At 42.4% G+C, this 21,722-nt stretch overlaps 1 protein-coding gene and 1 pseudogene across 4 annotated transcripts in view; one reads left to right on the top strand and one right to left on the bottom strand.

Moving 5' to 3' along the window:
* LOC147024765 (glycine receptor subunit beta-like) overlaps nt 1-15,666 on the top strand; it is a 68,958-nt gene extending 53,292 nt beyond the window's left edge. For all 4 annotated transcript variants that reach the window (XM_085885011.1, XM_085885014.1, XM_085885013.1 and 1 more), the window contains exons 6-10: nt 4,601-4,741; nt 5,126-5,278; nt 10,410-10,558; nt 10,767-10,916; nt 14,822-15,666. In XM_085885011.1, coding sequence (XP_085741137.1) covers nt 4,601-4,741; nt 5,126-5,278; nt 10,410-10,558; nt 10,767-10,916; nt 14,822-15,106 — 878 coding nt within the window. In that variant the 3' untranslated portion in view covers nt 15,107-15,666. The remainder of the gene's footprint in view (nt 1-4,600; nt 4,742-5,125; nt 5,279-10,409; nt 10,559-10,766; nt 10,917-14,821) is intronic.
* Nucleotides 5,412-9,036, bottom strand: LOC147024766 (uncharacterized; annotated as a pseudogene).
* Nucleotides 15,667-21,722: the final 6,056 nt, after the last annotated feature.

The raw sequence follows: 21,722 nt of genomic DNA, 5'->3' as shown, positions 1-21,722 counted from the left end.
TTATGTTGACCTCAAAAATATTTGGTGGTTGAATTCAGTGACCTGATACACAAATCTTTTTCAAATTTAAAGTCAATGGGATGAAAATTGAGGATTTTAGAAGTCTCACCTAAGTTGTTGACCTTTGGCCGATGTTGACCTTTTGGTCTATGTTGACCTTAAAAATAATTGGCTCGTTGAATTCAGAAGCTCATATGAAAATCCTGTTTAAATTTCTCATCAATCGAATGAAAATTGAGGATTTAAAAAATTTGACTTATTTGTTGACCTTTGGCCTATAAAGACATTTTGGCCAATTTTGACCTCAAAATAATTGGCTGGTTTAATTCAGTAACATGAAATATAAATGCTCTTCAAATTTCAAGTCAATCAGATGAAAATTGAGGATTTTAGAAATCCCACCTTAGTTGTTGACCTTGGGACTACGTTGACCTTTTGGTCGATGTTGACCTCAAAAAGTAATTGGCTATTTGAATTCAGTGATCTGAAATATAAATCCTCTTCAAATTTCAAGTCAATCGGATGAAAATTAAGGATTTATGAAATTTGACAAATTTGTTGACCTTTTGGCCAAGTTTGACCTCAAAAATAATTGGTGGTTGAATTCAGAAAGCTGGTTTGAAAATCCTGTTCAAATTTCTAGTCAATCAGATGAAAATTGAGGAATTTAGAAATTTGACAGTTTTGTTGACCTTTGACCTCTGTTGACTATTTTACCTCAAAAACAATAGGCTCCTTGCTTATGCCAAGCTCTACCATGTGGTGAAGCTTGGTGAAGAGCAGTTTAAATTTGTAACCTGTAGGCGATTGACAGGCAGACAGACAGAATAACAAAATCGACAAATCAATATACTTGAAAAAATCTTCAATTTTGCAAGGAACAAACAGACAAACATAAATCTGAAAACACACTCCGTGGGAGTACCTCCTGTGCAGCTACTCTCTGCAGGGCAGATCACTGGATGACGGGATTGGGGCAAAGCCTTCGGGACCCCCATCGTTGATAGGAGGAAAACCACGGGGTAATCTTCCCAGGTCAGATTGTGGTAGTGTGTGTCGAGGTGGTGCTGAGGGATCGTCCACCAGACGGCGGTCTCCTTGGGTTAACCTGAGGTGGTCCCTTCGGGTGGGTGCCTGGAATATCCTATCCCGAAGAGAGGATGATCACCTGTTTCTGTTATCATCTGAGCTCAAGCGTTTGGACATCGGTATTGCAGCACTCTCAGGTTAGGAGACCGGATAGTGGGGAGATCATGGCGGGAGGTTCCACCTACTATTGGTCTGGTCGCTCTGATGGTGACCATGCCCAAGGAGTTGCTGTAGCCGTGTCCAATATGCTGACACCAATGATAATTGAGGTAACACCGGTCAACGAGTGTATTATGAGACTAAGGATTCATCACTCATTGGGTTTCATTTCTCTGGTCTCTTTATATGCTCCGACTGAGGCGAGTGACCTCACCGTGAAGGCGGCATTCTATGCCACGCTCGAGTCTGTGGTTGAGCAGTGCCCCAGCCAAGATACTCTTCTAGTCTGGGGGGATTTCATTGCATCAAATGGAACGGATGGGGATGGTTACAAAATATGTGTTGGTAGCCATGGGTCTGGAACTGTGAACCACAAGAGAAGTCATGGACTTAGGGTGGGTGGTTCATGGTTTCAGCGCCCACAGGCTCATTGCTGGACTTGGTATTCCAACGCTAGTGGTGTGGCAAAGGAGATTGAACATGTGCTCCTTGATGGTCACTGGAAGATTATCCACAACTGCAGGGTCTACCAGAGTGCTCACTTCCTCAATACCGACCACAGGCTTGTTGAAACAACTCTGAAGTTGCAGCTTAAATCTGGGAGAATGGCACCATTCCAGCCTCGGCTGGATGTTGACAAGCTCAAGGATGAGAGTGTAGCTGAGGAGTTTGCGAACAGGCTGAGTGGGTCTGGGTGCTTTGCGGAATCCTGAAGAGTTGTGGAGTACTTTCAAGATCACCATTCTTGATGTTGCCGGTGGATCTCTTGGAACTCACTGGAGGGCGAACAAGAATTTTGTCTCTCAAGGGACACTGGATACCATTGCCCAGAGTCACAGGGCCAGGCAGAGCTGAGCTGTAGGGAGCTGAGGCGTAAAACGGTACATGCTCCCAGGGTGGACAAGGAGGCTAATGTGTGAAGAATCTGTGAGGGGGTAGAGCATGACCTGTGGTCAAGTGATTCTCATTCTGCTTATAGGGGAATCCGCGCATTGCATTCCTCCAAGCCCATCCCTCACTGTACTGCAGTTCAAGCGGAGGGTGGTGGTCTCTTGACAGAGGAGTCCGAATTGAAGGCCCACTGGCACGGTTACATTGATAGGCTGTACCAGGCTGATCCACCAGCTGTCGAGTTGGATGTCCATGTTGTTATTATCCCGATTGCTGACCCTCCAATCAACTGTGAACAATGTCCTTTGTGGAAACACAGGCTGCAGTGAACTGGTTGAAATGGGGTAAAGCTCTTCGGCTCTGTGGCATCCATTTTGGACTTCTCAAGACTGGTGGGAATGCTATACACATGTCGTTGCATGCATTTCTGTGCTCTGCTGGAACACAGGCATAATCCCAACTGACTGGAAGAGGGGCCTTGTTGTCCCTCACTGGAAAGGGAAGGGTGATTGCCAGGACTGCAACAACTACCGAGGGGTGATGATCTTCTCAGTGCCGGGCAAGGTCTTTGCTCAGATAATTCTTGATAGGGTTCACCACCATCTGCTTGAGCACCAGCGTTGAGAGCAGTCAGGCTTTACACCAAAGAGGTCAACGATTGAGCATATCCTCCTTGCTCTTCGGGTCGTCACCAAATGCAGACGAGAGTTTTGGCAGAGGCTGCTTGCAGCCTCTGTTGATCTCTGCAAAGCGTTCGATTCAGTGAATCAGGATACCCTCTGTAGGATTATTGGTCTTCCTGGGGTGCCACCAAAACTCATAAATCTGATGTCTAAACTATACTCTGGTACTGAGAGTGCGGTGAAAAGTGGTGGTACCATCTATAACTTATTTCCAGTTATTACTGGAGTTCGTCCGGGCATGAACTGGCCCCCACACTTTTCAGCGCTTGTATGGACTGGCTTCTAGGGAGGATGTCGGAGATATCAAGCTGCGCTGCATCGTTTGGGAATGTCAAGATTTCTGACCTTGATTTCGCAGATGATGCAGTCATCTTTGCTGTGACTTTAGATATCCTTTTAGAGGCCCTCAAGGTGCTGAATGAGGAATTGGAGCTGCTGGGATTACAGATTTCCTGGGTCAAAACTAAGATCCAGCCTTTCAATGACATCTTGGATGCTGCTATCTTGTCTGCACCTGTTTGTGGTGAGGATGTTGAGGTCATGGAAAGATTCACTTCCCTTGGCAGTGATATTCCTGTCTCTGCTGGCTGTGAGTCAGAGGTCAATAGACGTCTGGGTCGGGTCTGGGGAGTCATGGAATCACTGGGTCATTGGATGTGGTGCTGCCAGTACCTGTGCAGGAGGACGAAAGTCTGAGTGTTCAGGTCCTTTGTGCTTCCAGTCTTGCTCCAAGTATGTGAGACTGGGACTCTGACCAAGGATCTGAGATGGTGATAATTCCTTTGGTACCAGGTCTCTTCAGAGAATCCTTGGCTGTCACTGGTCAGACTTCGTGTCCAACGAGTGGTTGCTGAGAGAGACTCAAATGAGATTTGTTACCTGCATGGTCCATGAGCATCAGCTGCGGCTGTATGGACATGTGGCTTGTTTTCCTGACGCTGCTCATCAGATTCTCTCAGCGAGGGAGCCTCGTGAGTGGCGGAGGCCATCGGGCCGACCACGTGTCTCGTGGTTGCAGCATGTTCATCAGCATCTCAAGCAGATGGAGATGAACCAGGCATCTGCCTGGGGGATGGCCAGACAGATGCCCCTGGAGTACTGCCGGAAAGTGGACACAGCAATGCGCTGCTCTGGCACATGCCCCCATACCTGACCTGACCTGACCTGACCTGAAACAGACAAACAAACAGAACCAAATGCAATATCTCACCCTCTCCCTCGGCGAGGCGAATGAATGAATGTACTGCATATGGTGTTGCATGAAGACCTTAGCTTGTGAAAGAATTATGTAAATAGAATGAGTGAACATTGACATCTATTCCAAAGTAATGTTTGGTTCACTTTTTTTCCTTTTTTTTTTACTATTACTAGCAAATACAACCCATCACTTGGCTGACGAGAATATTAAGAGAGAGGGGGAGAGATAAAGAGGGGTGGGCAAAATAGAGATGGGAGAGAGAGGAGGTGGGAAGAGAGGGAGAGGGGAAGGGGCAGGGTGAGAGTCTGGAGGGAGTAGGGGTGGGGTGGGAGGAGGGGGGAAAGGGGTGGGGTGGGAGGAGGGAGGGGGAAGGGGTGGGGTGGGAGGAGGGAGGGGGAAGGGGTGGGTGGGAGTAGGGAGGGGAAGGGGTAGGAGGAAGGACCTGGCCTTGCTCAGCTACTCAGGGTACCCCTGCGAGTCAGTTAATAAAGCTCTTAGTGTTTTGACTAATTCCCCTTTCCTTTTGCTTTTCTTCTATTCCACCTCATTTCTCCTCTCCATCTCAAATCATTGATCATAGTTGGTTACACGACAGATGACCTGATATTCAACTGGGCTGCTGGAGAGCCTGTACAGATGGAGAAGATGACTCTGCCTCAGTTTGACATCAGTCAAAAGGACATCGTTTATGGAAACTGCACAAAATATTATAAGGGCACTGGTAAGCTTTTTGCCAATTGAAACAACATACCACCAATCATTTGAGTTGATGGATTCGACATATGACAAGCTGTTTAGATATTAGAATAGAAGAAGAAAAGTTGTATTGTTTATTTTTGCCATTGTTGGCAGCAATGTTTGGGGAGAGTCACATCTTGCCATTGGGGGTCTGTAATTGGCTGTGAAACTCATTTTCACATCACATATATTTCACAGCCATTCAGAGACCGATGTTCCCCTTACAAGGTGTGCTTTGGTCATGTCGACATCTGCCGTGATAACTTCTTACACAGGCTATTTAATGTTTGATAACGATGTTCATTACATTTGCCTCCTTTTTAACACCACTTCTTTTTTTTCCTCCTTCACTTCCATAAAATCCCAGGGTACTATACCTGTGTCGAGGTAATTTTCACTCTTCGCAGACAGGTTGGTTTCTACATCATGGGCATTTACGCTCCAACACTGTTGCTGGTTGTACTTTCATGGCTAACTTTCTGGATTAATCCAGAGGCCAGTCCAGCTCGTGTATCTCTTGGTAAGTTTAACTACAATTATTATGATTCGTAAAATTCTTAGTAATATTATTACATGGAAGGGGGAGTCCAGAGATAGAAGCTGCAAAGAATAGTATGTGCTGTATGTTTGAGTAAGTTAGATTTTCTCCTCTATTAGGGAACTGTCAAGGATTAGTACAGCGGATAAGCACAATAATTGTGCGTTTTATGAGAAAAGCATGAATTTTCTGACATAGTGAATACCATAAGGTTTATTTTCAGATGTGGAGGGAAGTCAGATTTGACCTCTGAGGACTGTGAGAGGTCAAATCCAAGATGGCCGCTAGTCCACCGGGTCTAATGTTCAAACGGGTTTAATTTTGGAACTAAACAGTGTAAAAAAAACATTTAAGGTGTCATTTCCAACTAAGTTTGATTGTGAAACACACAATCCACACACACACGAAATTGTGAAACACACAGTCATAGGAAACACACAATCCCGGATTGAACAGTGTGCCAACTAGCATTTTACTTCGTGTAACTGCATGGATCTTGAGGGACAGATAGAGTGGGAGTGGAGTTTCTCGGCTGCGGCTATGACGTTCTGAGCTTGATGAATCCACGTTCCGTGCATGCTTTACGCTGTTGAACAACATTAATTGGGAGATTGCTAGGGCAGGTTTTGTGGTGCTTGTGTGTACCAGCTGAGTCTGATGCTCGATGTTTGCCCCATCGAGTATCATGTTGACTAGAGCCAAGAGGGCTGGTGGCACAGCCTCCTGCTGGCAATTTGCCTGTACTGACCCATCAAAGGAGAAACGAGTCAAAGATCTCTTTGTGCACCACCTGTGCTGCTCGCATTAAGTGCATGGCATCACTGTCATGATGACAGGCCATCATGAGGGCTGGTCCAATGTCCTTCTCAAAACTCAGAATTGTGTCTCTTCCCTGTGAATGTGCCCTCATATTAGGAAGCGCAGTAAGCAGTCGGTTTTTCAGTGTGGTGGTGTGAATCTGTTTTGCTACAGTCAGACCAAGCTGCTTCAGTCTGACCTTGTACAGCTGAGCAATGTCTGTCAGTCTGAACACAGGAGCACTGCCTTCATAAATGTTCATGTCTTCCCAGTATGCCACTAGCTTACCAAAGGCTATGCCATGCAGGCAAGAATCATCTCCACCATTGCCTTTGGGTGCAGCCTGCCTGGCTCTGTTGTACAGTGAACGCAGACAGTGGTGATGGTACTTGGCCTCAATGGCCATCATGTCCCCTGCTGCAAGCTTGGCCAAAAGAACAGTGTCCTCAAGTTCAAGGGCACACTTCCGCACATTTGTGTCGATGTTGTAGGTTGATGCATTATGTAAATCTACAGAACCAGCAGGCTCATTGCAGAAGAAACAAGTAGGCTCTGTTGACTCTGGATGGCTGTGAGCAGATCGAGTGTGCACAGAAGAGGTACTTCGTTGTCCTGCAGTCAATTCTCCCCGACTTTGCTCGTCAAACGCCTTTTTGTTGAATTTTATCCGGCATTTCTTGTGCCACTCAGCCCCGTGTGCCTTCAGAGTGGATTCTATGCCATTTCCGTTATCCAATCGCTCCAGGTGGAGGTCCATTGGCATGTGCTGAAGGGTGTGGAACCGGAGAAGGTCTTCTGCCAGGGATACATAGCCACTATCAACGGGCTGTTTCATTGATCTGAGAGGACACTGCAAAGATTCATGTGTTACTACTTGGCAGAGGACGCAAATGTCCCAGTTAGTGCTGGGGGTGGCTTGGATTGCTTGGATTTAGAGGGTTGGTGGGGTCCATCAGGAAGTGACGCTTCGGCATGGTTGCGACGAAATCACCATTGCAGGAGAGAAGATTCTGAAAGACAAAAACACAATGAAAGCACTAACTACCATACCACATTTTACATCTCGGCTATCTTCTTAGATGCATGTCAATATCCAGGATTTCTTTATTGGTAAGGGTCAACAAAACATAGAACTCTACAGATAATGCATCGATACCCAGCTTGTCTAAGCATGGATATACGCAATACATAACTGCGCCACATCTGCCTCAAGCACACCCTCTGAGGGGCTAAATAACTAAATTCGCCACAATGACACCACTCGGTATTCATTTGCAAATTTCAACTGATTGCTTATTTTTTTGATAAATCTTTACCTTGACCTTGACCTAAATTCATTTCCTTGAATTCTGACATTCTCAAAGGTATCACCAAATGAATGGGCATCCCGAATTTAGTTGGAAATGACACCGTAAATGTTTTTTGCGCAGTCTGGTTCCAAAATTAAGGACGTTTGAGCATTAGACCCGGGTGACTGGTGGCCATCTTGGATTTGACCTCTCACTGTCCCCTCAGAGGTCAAATCTGACTACCCTCCACATCCAAAAATAAACATTATGGTATGACCTAACTATGCTAGAAATTTCATGCTTTTCTCATAAAATACACAATTTGTTAAAATATGAGAGCTTATCCGCTGTACTAGATAAGTTGTACGTAATATGTGCACTGAGGCGGCAGTCAGGTCAGGTCAGGTATGGGAGCATGAGCCGGAGCAGTGCGTCGCTGCGTCCACTTTCCACCGGTACTCCAGGGGCCTCTGTCTGGCCACCCCCAGGCAGATGCCAGGCCCATCTCCATCTCCTTGAGATGCCAATCAACCTGCTGCAACCACGAGGCACGTGGTCGGCCCATTGGCCTCCTCCACTCATGAGACTCCCTCGCTGAGAGAATCTGGTTAGCAGGATCAGCATCAGGAAAACGAGCCACATGTCCATACAGCTGCAGCTGACGCTCACGGACTATGCAGGTAACAAATCTCATTTCAATCTCTCTCAGCAACCGCTCATTGGACACAAAGTTTGACCAGCAAGAGCCAATGAGCAGCCCCTGCCGAACCTCTCGTCTGCATCCAGTGAGGACCTGAAGAGCAAGGATACGGTCAATCATTGACCTCTTTGGTGTAAAGCCTGACTGCTCTGGGTGCTGGTACTCAAGCAGATGGTGGTGAACCCTATCAAGAATTATCCAAGCAAAGACCTTGCCTGTCACTGAAAGCAGCGTCACCCCTCGGTAGTTGTTGCAGTCTTGGCGATCACTCTTCCTTTTCCAGAGTGGGACAACAAGGTTCCTCTTCCAGTCAGTTAGGATGATGTCTGCATTCCAGGTAGAGCACAGAACTGCATGCAACGACATGATGACAGCATTTCCACCAGACTAGAGAAGTTCAGCATGGATGCCACAGATCACTGGAGCTTTACCCCCATTTCAACCGGTTCACCACAGCCTGTGTTTGCACAAATGGAGATGGGTCACAGGTAATTGGAGGGTCATAGCAATAGGTATAGCAACACCATTGACATCCAACTCAACAGATGGTGGATCATCCTGGAACAGCCGCTCAAAGCAACCGCCCAGCAGGCCTTAACTACGGACTCCTCTGTCAAGAGCCTACCATCCTCCACTCTTACTGCAGTACACCGATCGCCAGGCCATTTTTCTGTGAGCAGCACAAGAATCACTTGACCACAAGTGATGCTCATCCCCCTCACAGATTCTTCGCACATAGGCCTCCTTGTCCACCCTCAGCATGGACAGAACATAGTTTCCTTGAAAGGGCAGTCACCGTCCTTTTTAGAGCACACTAGGGTAATGTTGCATTGTGTAAAACCACCTGCCCATGCCAGTTCAGGTGGAAAACTTGTGCACAGAGGCACATAGAAAGTGCCGAGCACATTTAAGTGGACATCGTCGCAGACCGTTCGGCCAAAAGCCTGCAGCATGGCAGTGATCCATGGGGCCCAGGTTTAGGATGGAACAATTTTAAGAGGGGCCTTGATCCAAATATTAAAGGCTTTTTCCATCCTTTCAATGTTAGGATCACGGGACTGGAATGACACTTTTGCACTTTGCGGAGCACTGGCGGCAACACTTGCATGGATATTTGACTCACTTTTACAGATATACTGCACAGTCGATTCATTTATCTCGGAATGGCGGCCCACAGATGTCACACTTTCACCTCCAGCCAACCTATCTAACGACTTACTTCTTTTGTGAAACGTCAGAACCGTTCTCCGCCTTTTGACACAATTAATTTTTTTCGGTTGTTTTACGTTTGGGTGCCATTAGTAACAGTGTACGGGAAACAACAAAAGGCTCGTAATGCGAGATAATCATACAAGTGGATGCAAACGACGGCTCATCTCTAAATCGGAACACGATCGGTTGTCCGCGATTGGTAAAAACCTGTGATATTCAGAGCCGCGATATTTAAGGGTTTACTGCAATTATATTTAAGGATTTGCAGCCATTTCTAGTCCTTATGAGGCAGAGCAAAAAATTGTCTGTGCCATTAGCAGGGTTATTTGTTTTGTATATACTTGCACTGTGAATGTTTGTGTTTTCTCCCCTTCTACGCCTATCTTTCTCTGAAGACCGCCAGATTTGTTCCATTTATTTATTCATAATGTCTTGTCCATATGCATCATTATCCCCATATGCATTTTAATAAACCATTTAATCAAAAGGAACATCTAACAGCCTTTTGCCTTCCTGCTCGAGAGCAACTGCCAGTCTCGATATTATTTGAACAATCCTTTTGGGATCGTAACTTGTTGAATTTTTTTTTCTTGTATGCAAGGCCAAGGCTCGTGGAAGAGCTGAAATGAAATGGGAGACTGGATGGGTGTGCGACAAGGACGAATCGATTCGATTTTGGTGAAGATCCGAATGTGGACCTGGATCTGATTAAAAAAAAAAATTTTGAAGTCATCCTTCACCATTGACAGGTCTAAAAACGATATATTGTATAATAGCTCAAAATATTATGGACGAGTTATGAGAAAGATCAGATGACTTGGTAGATGTGCTGGTTAAGTGACAAGAGCATGTCGATTCGATCGTGGTTCAGGTCTGGATCCAGTTCCGGCCCATCGGTGGGATACAAAACCTAAACTACTCAGCATGGCGGGGATGTGTGCTGTACCGAGTGCTTTTGTAGTTATTAATCATGGGACATCTTCTTGGAAAGTTACACAAAATTATTGTGACTGTTACAAAGTTGCTGCTGGAAAACTACAGATGTCAGAGGAAAGAGGTAAATTGTTGCCAGTGTTCTCATCTCTAATGTTGTCCTTTTTTTTTTTCTCATCAGGAATCTTGTCGATACTCAGCTTGTTCTCACAAAGCATGTCTCTAGCAACGGATCTTCCCAAAGTATCGTATGTTAAGGCACTGGACATCTGGCTTTTGACGTGCCTTATATACGGCTTTGCTTCTCTTGTGCAGTATGCCATTGTACAGGTTGGACAATAATTCAGCCGATTCCTTTTCACTTTCACTCCCCTTTTTCATCCTCATTGGCTTTATTTATTTCATCATGCATTTTGCATTATTTCAAAATCATGTGATCATTCAGCATGACCCTGATTTTTTAATGTTATCTTGACAACTCAGTGCAGTGTGGGGCATTGAGAATGTTCAGGATGCAGGCACCTGCCTCATCCCCCAGATTTGCCTGAACAATCCTCGGTATATTGCTGCTGAGAAGCAACGCAAGGAGCTGAAAGAGAAACAGCGCAAGCGGATTATGCCGCCAGGAGCTAATGATGACCGTGTTTGGACTATATCTACCCGTAATGGAACTCCGACTGCTCCAAGGGTAAATCCCTCTATAAAGGCAATTTTTTTACTTACTTGCTTACTAATCCTTCTTTCCTCATTGTACGTACACAGCATGTCGATCTCTGTTTCTTTCTTTCTTAAGCAGAAAGTATTTTTTTATAATCGTTTCAACATAGTTGTTTTTTTATGATGTTCTTCAATGTTTAAAGTTTGATTCATAAACTTGTGTATGCCTGGTGTTGGCTTAATGGTTAGGGTGGTGGGCTTAGGATCCGAGGATCCTGAGTTCAAATCCCACTCGGCTGTTGAATTAATACCAGGTGGGGTTGACTCTGCCTGTCATCCTTCCGAGGTCGGCAAAATGAGTGCCAGCATGCTGGTATCCTGTGTCGGAGTGGCGACCCGTCCAGAATTGTACCCAATAGCCAAGGAGACTGCTTCGGCAGCACCAACGCTCTGCACAGAGTATGGTCCCAGTGGATGGATAAACTTGTGGTCACCATGCTGATGCTTTGTTTTGCTGACAAAGCCTTGAGGAAGAAACAATGTCGGCAATGACTGGTGTTGATATAAACTGACCATTGTGTATTCCCCAAGTCTGGTGTTTTCTTAGTGGTTAGGGGGGGCTGGCTTGGGATATTTGGGTCCTGAGCTTGAGCCCCTGTTTTTTTTTTCATTGAATTAACACCAGTTGTGGTTGACTCAACCTGTCTGAGGCTTACCATTTCTTGCCATTTTCCTTAACCTCCCAAGTTGGCAAAATGAAAGCCAATTTTCGTGGTAATTTGAGATTTTTTTTTTCTCTTTCATCGAATAACTCGAGGTTAATTGAAGAGATGATAGGCAATGGACTGACACTCGGGCCACAGATTGACAAAACAAGCAAGGGAAATAATGAACAGGAAAAGAGAAGAGAGAGAGAGAGGGTGGGGGGGGCAGAAAGTAAGAGGGTTGGGTTAGGTCGGGTTAATGGGGGTAGAAATTATTCCAGGTAGGGATGGGGGTGGGTGACGTGAAATGGTGGTGCCCCACTTGCTTAAAGCCCTGTCTCAAGAAGGCAATTCCAAAAACAAGACAAAAAAGAAACTAGAAGGGCACTCAGTAGAGCGCATACCTCCGCCACGTAATTCCTGATCCATGAGAACATCGGGTGCAATACATTTTTGAAATATAATTCTATATGTCGTTTTTGGACCTATCTCAATGGTGAAGAATCACTTTAAAAATTAAATAATTATTGTATCCAGATACAGATTCGAATCTTCACCAAAATCGAATCATTTTGTCGTGGTCACACACCCAACGTGTCCACCAAGTTTCATCCAAATCCACCCATAACTTTTTGAGATATCCTGCTATATATCATTTTTGGTCCTTTCTCTCAATGGTGAAAATCACTTAAAAAAATTCTAGTAGTCGCATCCAGATGCGGATCTTTACTAAAATCTAACCAGTTTGTCCTTGCCACACACCCAACCTGTCCACAAAATTCCATCCAGATCCGTCTGCAACTTTTTGAGATATCCTGCACACAAACAAACAAACGGACAAACAAACAAATGAAATTGCTCGTTGAGCAAGGAATTGCCGGAATAACTTTGTCATATCTCCATGATCTCTGAAAAAACAAAAACCTGGAAATCAATTTGGTTCTTATAAGTCGATGGTGCTACTGTTTAATGAGTTATAGCACTTAGTTTGGTCATGATCATAACTTGGAAGTCAATCGGACTTGAAATGGCGTTTTTATCGCAATTTGAAATTTTTGACCCGACCCCCTGACATTCGACCCCCGACCGCTAAGAAGGGTCTTGGTGTGATACCCCAATGAGACATATGGTTGGATGCAGTATTGGAAGATGCACATTTTGGATTTGGTTTGAAGTCGATACGACCATTTTACGGACGTTATTGTGAAAATAAGAATTTCGGTTTTTCGGTGACCTTGACCTTTGACCTAGATTCACCAAAAACGACAAGTGTCTAAGTTGGACCATGGCCGACGTCTGTACCCAGTTTGGTCATGATCGCTGAAACGGTGTGGCTGCTACAGGGTAAACAAACACACAAACAGACAGACAGACACACAGACACACAGAATGACACACGAAATCCGAAGGATTCCGGCAATTAACAAACAGACAGAAAGGGGTGAAAACATAACCTCCTTCACCTTCGGTGGTGGAGGTAACAAGGAGTGGAGATGGCTGGAATACCTGGATGTTTTTTTTTAGTTTACCCAAGAGGAGGGTTATTGGAAGAATGCATGTGTCTGGAAAATGCTGGGGAGGTTCAGAGGGTGAGCAAACAGGTGGAGCTAGACGGGTGAAGAGGCGGTGAAAAACAGACTATTGATCGACTTTCAATGTGAGAGCAACAGACCTTGTACTTCGGCCTCATTGCAGAAGATTCTAGTAATGTTGAGAGCTTTAGATTACGCAGAATCCAAGAGACAGATTTGATGCTGGGGAGCCAGCCAGGTTTGAATTAAAAAACGTTTAATCAAATGCGGACAAATGTTATCATATATAGTAATTCTGCCAACGTCTAGTGAAATGATCAAGCCCGTTTATTCCTGATTCGTGAAACACCCTGCAACCCATACCTACAGACTTTTTGGAATGCCAGCCACATTTTCCATCCAATCATCATGTAACTCTGTTAACAATTCTTCAATGGGTAGGTGCTCCTATGTTCAAAGTTTTGTGTGAATCGCTCAGGCGCTTGCGGAGAAAATGATTTTAAAAGCAAATAAAGGTGAAAAAGTGAGGACGGAAGAAATAAAAGGTGAGAGCCTCGGCCGACGTTCCACAACATGGTCAAGGATGGTTGTGAATGCCTATTTCTGGTATAGTTTAAATAATCAAATTAATTTGAAAGAATTATTAAGTTTGGTTGGGCAAGAGAAGAATAAAAAAAAATTGCTATATTAATTTTTAATTTTAATAGACAGGGGTTTAGGCTCAGGAAAGAGCAGAACAAAAGAGCAAATTATGAGCAACAGACAAAAATGGAGGGAAGGAGAACTATATGGACGTAAAAACATCGATGCTACAGCAACACAGTTGCAAGTGAAAGGGAGGACTGTGTCTCCATTGTTTATAAAAGCTTGGAGGTAGAAATCGGTGAGACCATCAATTACAATCTGTGCATACTTGTATCCACTTTTAATTTGAATTCAGATATTTGAATTAAGATTTCATTTTAAACTGAAAGCAACATCTAATATTATGTGCTTTGTTGTTCTGTCTCTGTCACTTCTCATTCATTACCCCCATCTCATCTTCTCCACCTCCATTACTCTCCTTAGTTGTTGTTCCCTCTCATTCTTTGAAGTAAATGTCAATGATATTATTTCTACATTTTTCTCAAAATCAGTCGTTATCGCATTGATTTGTTGGGACCTTTATTTAGATATTGTGTAGGTACCATTTGGACCCAGTTGGTCCTCGTTCTTTCCCTATTAAGGGCCTTTATAGAATTGTTTTGTTTAAATCTGATGTGAGAGGAAGGCTTTTCGAGAGAGAGAGAGTGTGTGTGTGTGTGTGTGTGTGTGTGTGTGTGTGTGTCTGTGTGTGTGTGTGTGTGTGTGTGTGTGTTTGTGTGTGTGTGTGTGTGTGTGTGTGTGTGTGTGTGTGTGTGTGTGTGTGTGTGTGTGTGTGTGTGTGTGAATCTCCCACCTCAGTCAACACTGGTATGTCTGCTTCTCTCTATATCTACCACTGTTTCTATCCCGATCCCATGTGACTATTGCACGTGGCCTTGTTAAATGGTAAGCCTTGTGCAGATCTCTCTCTCTCTGTTGCTTCCTTGGAGTTTCTACCTGTAACTACATCTCACAAAAGTCAGTGACCATTCCTTCATTCAGATTTTAACCAGGCTTATACAGATGAAAGGTGTGAGAACATAGTCTTGCTAACCTGTCTTTACTGTGCTTAACAGGGTGCCCGACGTGTCTGCATGTCTCGCTCTGACCTTCGTACTGGAGATTTCTCGATTGTGGGAAGTCTCCCACGTGACTTTGATCTCACCAACTATGACTGCTACGGCAAACCGATTGGAGGTGTGGGCCCTGGTGGAGCTGGGCTGCAGGGCAAAGGACCGGCAAAGCCCCCCTCCAAGCAAATTGTCCCATTTGAGGCAAAGCGTGTCGACCATTACTCCCGTGCCCTTTTCCCGATAACCTTCTTCTTTTTCAACATAATTTACTGGTCTATATATCTGTAAGTTATTCCTTTTTTGCTGAGCTATACCATCTGTAATGTGCTTACAGTATCTCTCTTTCTATCTCCCTCTCTCTCTCTCGCTCTCTCACTCTCTCTCTCTCCCTCTCTCTCTTAATCATGACATGCTTATATGCAGTTTATTTCATTGTTCCTTTACAATGCACAATGCCACATTGTTCTCTACTTTCCAACTTCCCTTTCTCGGAACAAAAATATACCCATTTCATGTGTATTTATCTTAGAATCAATTGGAGGTATTTTCTTAAATTCATACAGTCTCACTTCCTGACTTTGTCTTTATTGCATTCGTTTATAGACGCTGGCTTCGGTTGGCTTAGAAGACTGTAATTACTAAGAATAAAATGCTTAAAATGTAATAGTATGATTGCTGTATAAAGCTATGAATGTAGCGATCCATGACACGAAGCTGATATGATGCATGTACACTTTTCAGCCTTTGGCTTTCCTTACTATTTTAGTTTAAATAACAAACCTTTCAAATTTTGTTATGCTGACACACGCTTTTATGTTGTTATGCTGACAAATATGGATATATATATATATATATATATATATATATATATATATATATATATATATATATATATATATATATACATACACACACAATTTGTTCATAATGAAGCCATGACTTTGTTACTTTGTAATAATGCTATTATTTGTTGATACATGTTCATTGAAGAAATAGAAGAGGTGTACTGTATATTTGAATTTCATCATGTATTTTAACTCATCCCTCGATGATATAAGATGTTTTTTTTATCTACAAGCATCATTCCAAATGTTACGATGCTATGTCTCCCCCAAAGTATATGCTAAATGCTGACAACCTTGATTAAAATCCCATTGTTCTTCATTCACCATCTACCAGCAAGTTGTCCGTGCCCTGCACAGGATTCTAAACGGGGTAGGGATGGATGTGATAAAAATGCAAATGGTGTCTTATGTCATCGAGTCGGCAAGCTGGGAGCAACAATTCACATTTATTGTCACATCTGATGCAATTTAAATGCTCTAATGGTGGTAAGGTGCTCCATATGAGACTGTGTTCGATATATGTAGCTTTTTGATGCCAAGAGTCCATAATAAAAAAAATTGTATTAGTGTCAAAGCCAGTGGCCAATTGCGAATTAATAGTAGTAGGTTTATTAAAAGGAGAAGAATCCGTCCATGTGTCGTGCTTCATTCTAAATAGCCCCTGCTGTCATATAATTATAACCAGAGTTGGTGTCAAAGCCACCCAATGCTCGCCTGTTTATACATTTATCGTTTTTAAAAGACTAGTCTAATAATTAATATTTTTAATAAAGCATTGCAGTGAGGTCTGATCCAAATAATTTTAAATCAATATATGTATTTGTATATTGTAATCAGTAACAAGAGCTCAAGTGAGCACAATATACGCCCGAATAAGATGGTATATACAGAATTGTGCTACGACATGGAAAACAGCATCCTGGTTGCCATGGCAACCACTTTAGATGATGAACGTATGTCGCGACACACTGTCTCCACAGTCTGTACCTATGTACCAAATATGAAACGTGAAAGTTGAAAACTTTGGGAGTTAGAGTGCGGACAGGAACGGACAGACAGACAGACAGACGGACGACTGGTATCACATAATATGCCCCGATATATATATATATATATATATATATATATATATATATATATATATATATATATATATATATATATATATATATATATATATACATATCGGGAATATAAAAAATAGTGTGGTAGATAAAAATATTAGAAAGGAACAAATAACTTGCACCAAAAAACTTTAACATTTTCACGCTGACGCTCACGCCGGGGGTATCGCTATAGCTCTCTGCTCTTCGAACAGGCGAGCTAAAAATGGCACCGTTGGAAAGCTAATAAACAACAATTTGTGTCCGTTGAAACATAAATGTGCCTGTTTTTAAAAGCCCATATTTATGGGATTGAGGAAGAAGAAGTGGGACCTTGAGCTTTAATGTAACACTGTGTGTGTGTGTGTTACATGCTACAAAAATTTGTGTCCGTTTAATCAAAAGAATATGTTTCAAAAGTCCATCCTTCTGGGATTGAGGAAGAAGATGTGGGAATGGGAGCTTCAGCTCGTAGTTCCAATGCTATTCTTCCCATTTATTATTCCACACTAACCCGTTAGAACAACAACGGAGGAACACACAAAATTATATCTCATAATATTTGTCGAAGCGATAGAAAAAAATATAAAAGTACACGGAATGAACACACAAACAGCCACAGACAGCCATGACAATAGTAATTACATTTCATAAAAGATCATTTTTTGTGTGTTTTGCTTCATTTTACATCCTCGTTGACAATCACAGATGTTGTTGTTCTTCTTTCGGCTGCTCCCGTTAGGGGTCGCCACAGCAGATCATCCGTTATGATCCGCATACTGATTTGGCATAGGTTTTACGCCGGATGCCCTTCCTGACGCAACCCTGGTCGCTTCTTACAACACAGGGATAAGGATTGGGTTTCGCCATGATTCTGGGCTGCCCAACACCCTCTCATCGCGCGGCCCAGCGCAGAGCACCCGTCCTCAAGCGATCCTCCAACCCAAGCCTCCGCGTAGCCGGATTACAGATGCACGCCACTACGCCCGGTCTCGTTGACACTCACAGATAGACATGCAATATGTTTGTGAAGTGCAACACGGTTTTTTTTTTTTTCGAGTCTGCGCTGAATTTTTTTTATAATGATGACAATTATAATCTTCTCAACTGTGTTTTGATAAAACCCAAAAGCAAAGCGATGGATAGGCACACCTGGTACTATTGAAAAGTGCACAGAAATCCTCCTTCTGAAGCGGTTCACTGCAGTGTACATGGTATTGTTGATCGTCAATTGACGCAAAATTATTGGTGTTTTCAGCTAATCCTTGCAAATGAAACCTGGTGTCATATGACATTGTTCCATTGACACAAGAGTCCTTTGTTTTCTCCCCCCCTCAACCCCACACATGATCTTTAACAGTATAATGAACATAAGAACACATTTCAATTGCCATTTACTAATTGTGCTGATGACATATGGAGTGTGAAGCGCATGGACAAAGCGTGATGTGGTTACAATGCAGCACGGTATGGGACTTCAAAATTTGGTGAAAAAAAATAATTTCTCTTAATCATCATTTAATGTGATGTTGGAAGCCATAACTTCAGGTTATCTTAATAGTTATTTCTGTCATTAATTATCCTCACTTTAATTCAACAAAAAAACTACAAAAACACAAATGAACTGCCATACTTGACCTTCGAAAACCCATGTACATAGTTGCACTTGGGGCTGTAAGACCAACAAAACGATCAATCTTGGTTAAAATATGTGAATGGTTTCCTGAGATAATGATTACTGAAAACTGCCCTGCTTCTCTCTTACTGCTAAAACTTCCTCTGCAACTTCATGCATGATCAATCAATTACATATCTCGTTCTGTTCAGGATCAGGAGATGGGCAAAATGGATTAATACTGATTGAAATAAGATCAGCGGAGTGTTCCGTTAACAAGCAGCTTGCTATCCCTTTCCAAGCCAGTCGTTCCATATCAACTGCTTCGCCAGCCGCTCTAACAGCTTCGCCAACAGTTGAGCAAGTGATTAAGAAATGTGTTTCATTATGTTTACAAAAATGGCCTCTGTAGTCGGATTCAAAACGATACCACTGTACAACAAATTAAATATTCAGATCTGCAAACTCTGTTATGTATACTCATAATATTATTGAAACATGCATTTCATACTTTTATTGGTCTTTCTACTTTTCATCCTAATTCTTCAAGATCCACAAACATGTAAAACCCTCTCCCCCTTCCCCTCCCCAAAATGCACAGTGGAAGGTAGGATCCATAGATACCTTGGTAGGGAGCTCCTCCTTCTGATTCCCCCTTTCTTTCCCTCTTCCTCATACTCTGTATCTGCTGCCAACACAATAAATCCGTTAGGGGAAGTTGTCACAAGAGGATCGAGTAAAACTGAAAAGGATGGCTCAGACAGCATTTGCTGGAGTACCACGATAGCATTGTTTCCATGGAGACCACCATGTTGTTATTAAGTAGTGCTGAGCACTCCATTCCGTTGGATTGCTTGTTTGAGAATACAGTAATGTTGAGAATCAAGCGAGCCACTTGGCAATCGATAGCAAGCTGCTTTCTAATGGAACACACCCCAGGTATTCCTGAGATATTAATCTTTATTGTAAGCTTTCGACTCGACAACCACGAAAGCACTACTTTTCTACTGCATGCCGAGTTAGACACATGTTGGGAGGATGGGGGTGGGGATAAAGAGGTGGATTCGATACACATGCCTAGGCCTTCTGTCTAAAATCCCAGCAATGACTGATAAACCATCGCTAATTTCTTCTCCATATATGTCAAAGTGCTCATGTTTTGGCTGCTTCATAAGCCTAGAAAATGGTGACAGATTTGTCAGCTGGGCTAGGCTGTAACCATTCCAACCTTGCCTTTACAACCATGTTTAGCCTTTTTCTTTTCGTCTCTGTGGTTGATGACAAGGCACTAGATAGAACTTCACTTACAGCAAATAGTTCAATTTATAGCAGAGAAAAATCGTGGAACAAATGGTTTAGGGCAACAGTGGCATCACTATGGAACAGAAAGAATGACGAGCTGTCACGCCAAATGGAACATGCTTTTACTTACTGTCCAGGGTTGATATGTCTGGCTGAGTGTTCCACATCATTATTAATATCAACTTATTGTAGTCTTATTAGATTAGTCAGTTTTACTCAGGTTAGGATTCAACCAATAGCTCTGCAAATTTATCCGACTTTCACATAATATTGAATAGTTGTGTATTTTGTAACTTTTCATGCACAAGTAAAGTGTTAATCTGAGCAATATGTCAACCTGTTCTGCAGAAATGCAGTGTAATGTTGTAGAGCTGGTGTGAGTCCTGCAAGTTGGAGGTTTGGTTATGGATTTATAATTAGATTCGTCTCCGTAACTTGAAAAAATTCCCCAGGTCTAGGCTTTCCTCTTACTTCCCACTTTGTTGTCCTCTATGTTTCTCAGCTATAAAATGGCCCTTTTATATTCACAAATCTCTCATTTTTCTCAATCTCTCTCAAATCTCTCATAACATTTTTTTTTACCAATGGTGGTACTTTTAGTATAATTTCATCTTGTCTAGCAATCACAGTTACATTTGCTTTATGTTCTTGCCATCCTTCTTCATATCAATGTCCCATCTCTGTGTCTTCCACTTTTTCATTGTTAATATGTTAAGCTTCCACCCGTGGTCATTAATTTCCTCAATGAGCCTGCCTTCATATCCATTTTAAAAAGCTAAGGTTAGCAGCCATTTCTGGTTCGAAGACTTGTAAAAAATGTCCCTTGTGGGGGCATGAAGAAGGTAGTTGACCTTATTAATTACAGTGCGTTTAAGGATGCAGGAGTTGCACAATAGTGTTATTAGGCCATCCCCCGCGCAGCAGAAGAGGTGGTTTTACAATCACTTCTGGGTGTCTGGGTGTCTGTCTGGGCCGTAACTTTTTTTTTTACCATTTGAGCTTTTGTCGTTAAATTTTCAACAAAGCTTTGTTATGAGAATAAGGAGAAGACGAATTAATAATTTTGTTGAAATAATTTTCATTTTTATTATTATTTGTTATTGTTCGACCCTTTTTTGGCCTTTTTTTGCTCATTTTTTTTTAACATTTTTTTCCCAGCAACTACTTGTCCGATCGACACAAAATTTTAGGGTAGGAATAACCCTGCATGGAGAATATTTTAATTATAATTGTGACATCATAGGTCATTTGATTATGGCAGCCATCTTGGATTAAACGCAAAAAATTCAAACATTATATCTCTGAAACTGCTGATTGGAGAAATTTGAAACTTATCAGATCTCATTCTACTTACTTCCAATGGGGAATAGAGGATTGTAAGGACAACGTCATTGGTGTAGTGGTAAACCAGTCAAAAATGTTTGAATCAAAATCCTTGTTAACAATTGAGATTCAGTGTGTAAGTTCAGGCTGAAACATTTTTACAAATTGAGCTTGAGTGTGTATGTCCAGGTCATAACATTTTTACCAATACAAATTTTCAACAAGTCTTTATTATGAGATTGTGGAGAACACAAATTAATAAAATGCACAATTTTTTTTTAAACTGTTGTTTTCGTCAAGTTTAGTTTGTATACAAAGTTGACACAGATGGGCTCTGCATTTTCAGATGCTTTCTAGTGTCATGTTGTCATTAGCATTAGTATATATGTTTTTTTAATAGGTTGGTGAAGGAGAGAATTATGACTCACATAGGCATATGGCTCTTTTTTTTCTTGTGGAAAGTGGTATTTAGGCAGAGAAGGCCTTTAGTTCTTCTCTGCCCTTAAGTTCTTCCGGCAGAGGAACAGCTTGTGGATGTGAACTAGATATCAATATGTTGGGCATGATGACAGCATTAAACATTTTTAAAAAATTCTACAAACCTCAGAAATATGGTACCCATTTAATTGTTTGTCTGAATTAATACTTGCTTTGTTAACTGCCTGAGTCACTTATATGTTGAATAGTTAATTGTTTAATGTAACTCATCCAGTGAG

The sequence above is a fragment of the Eptatretus burgeri genome, chromosome 6, assembly GCF_056783735.1.
Source record: "Eptatretus burgeri isolate ZD-2024b chromosome 6, Ebu_testis_v1, whole genome shotgun sequence".
NCBI classification, from domain to species: domain Eukaryota; kingdom Metazoa; phylum Chordata; class Myxini; order Myxiniformes; family Myxinidae; genus Eptatretus; species Eptatretus burgeri.
This window is presented reverse-complemented; position numbering and strand designations above follow the sequence as displayed.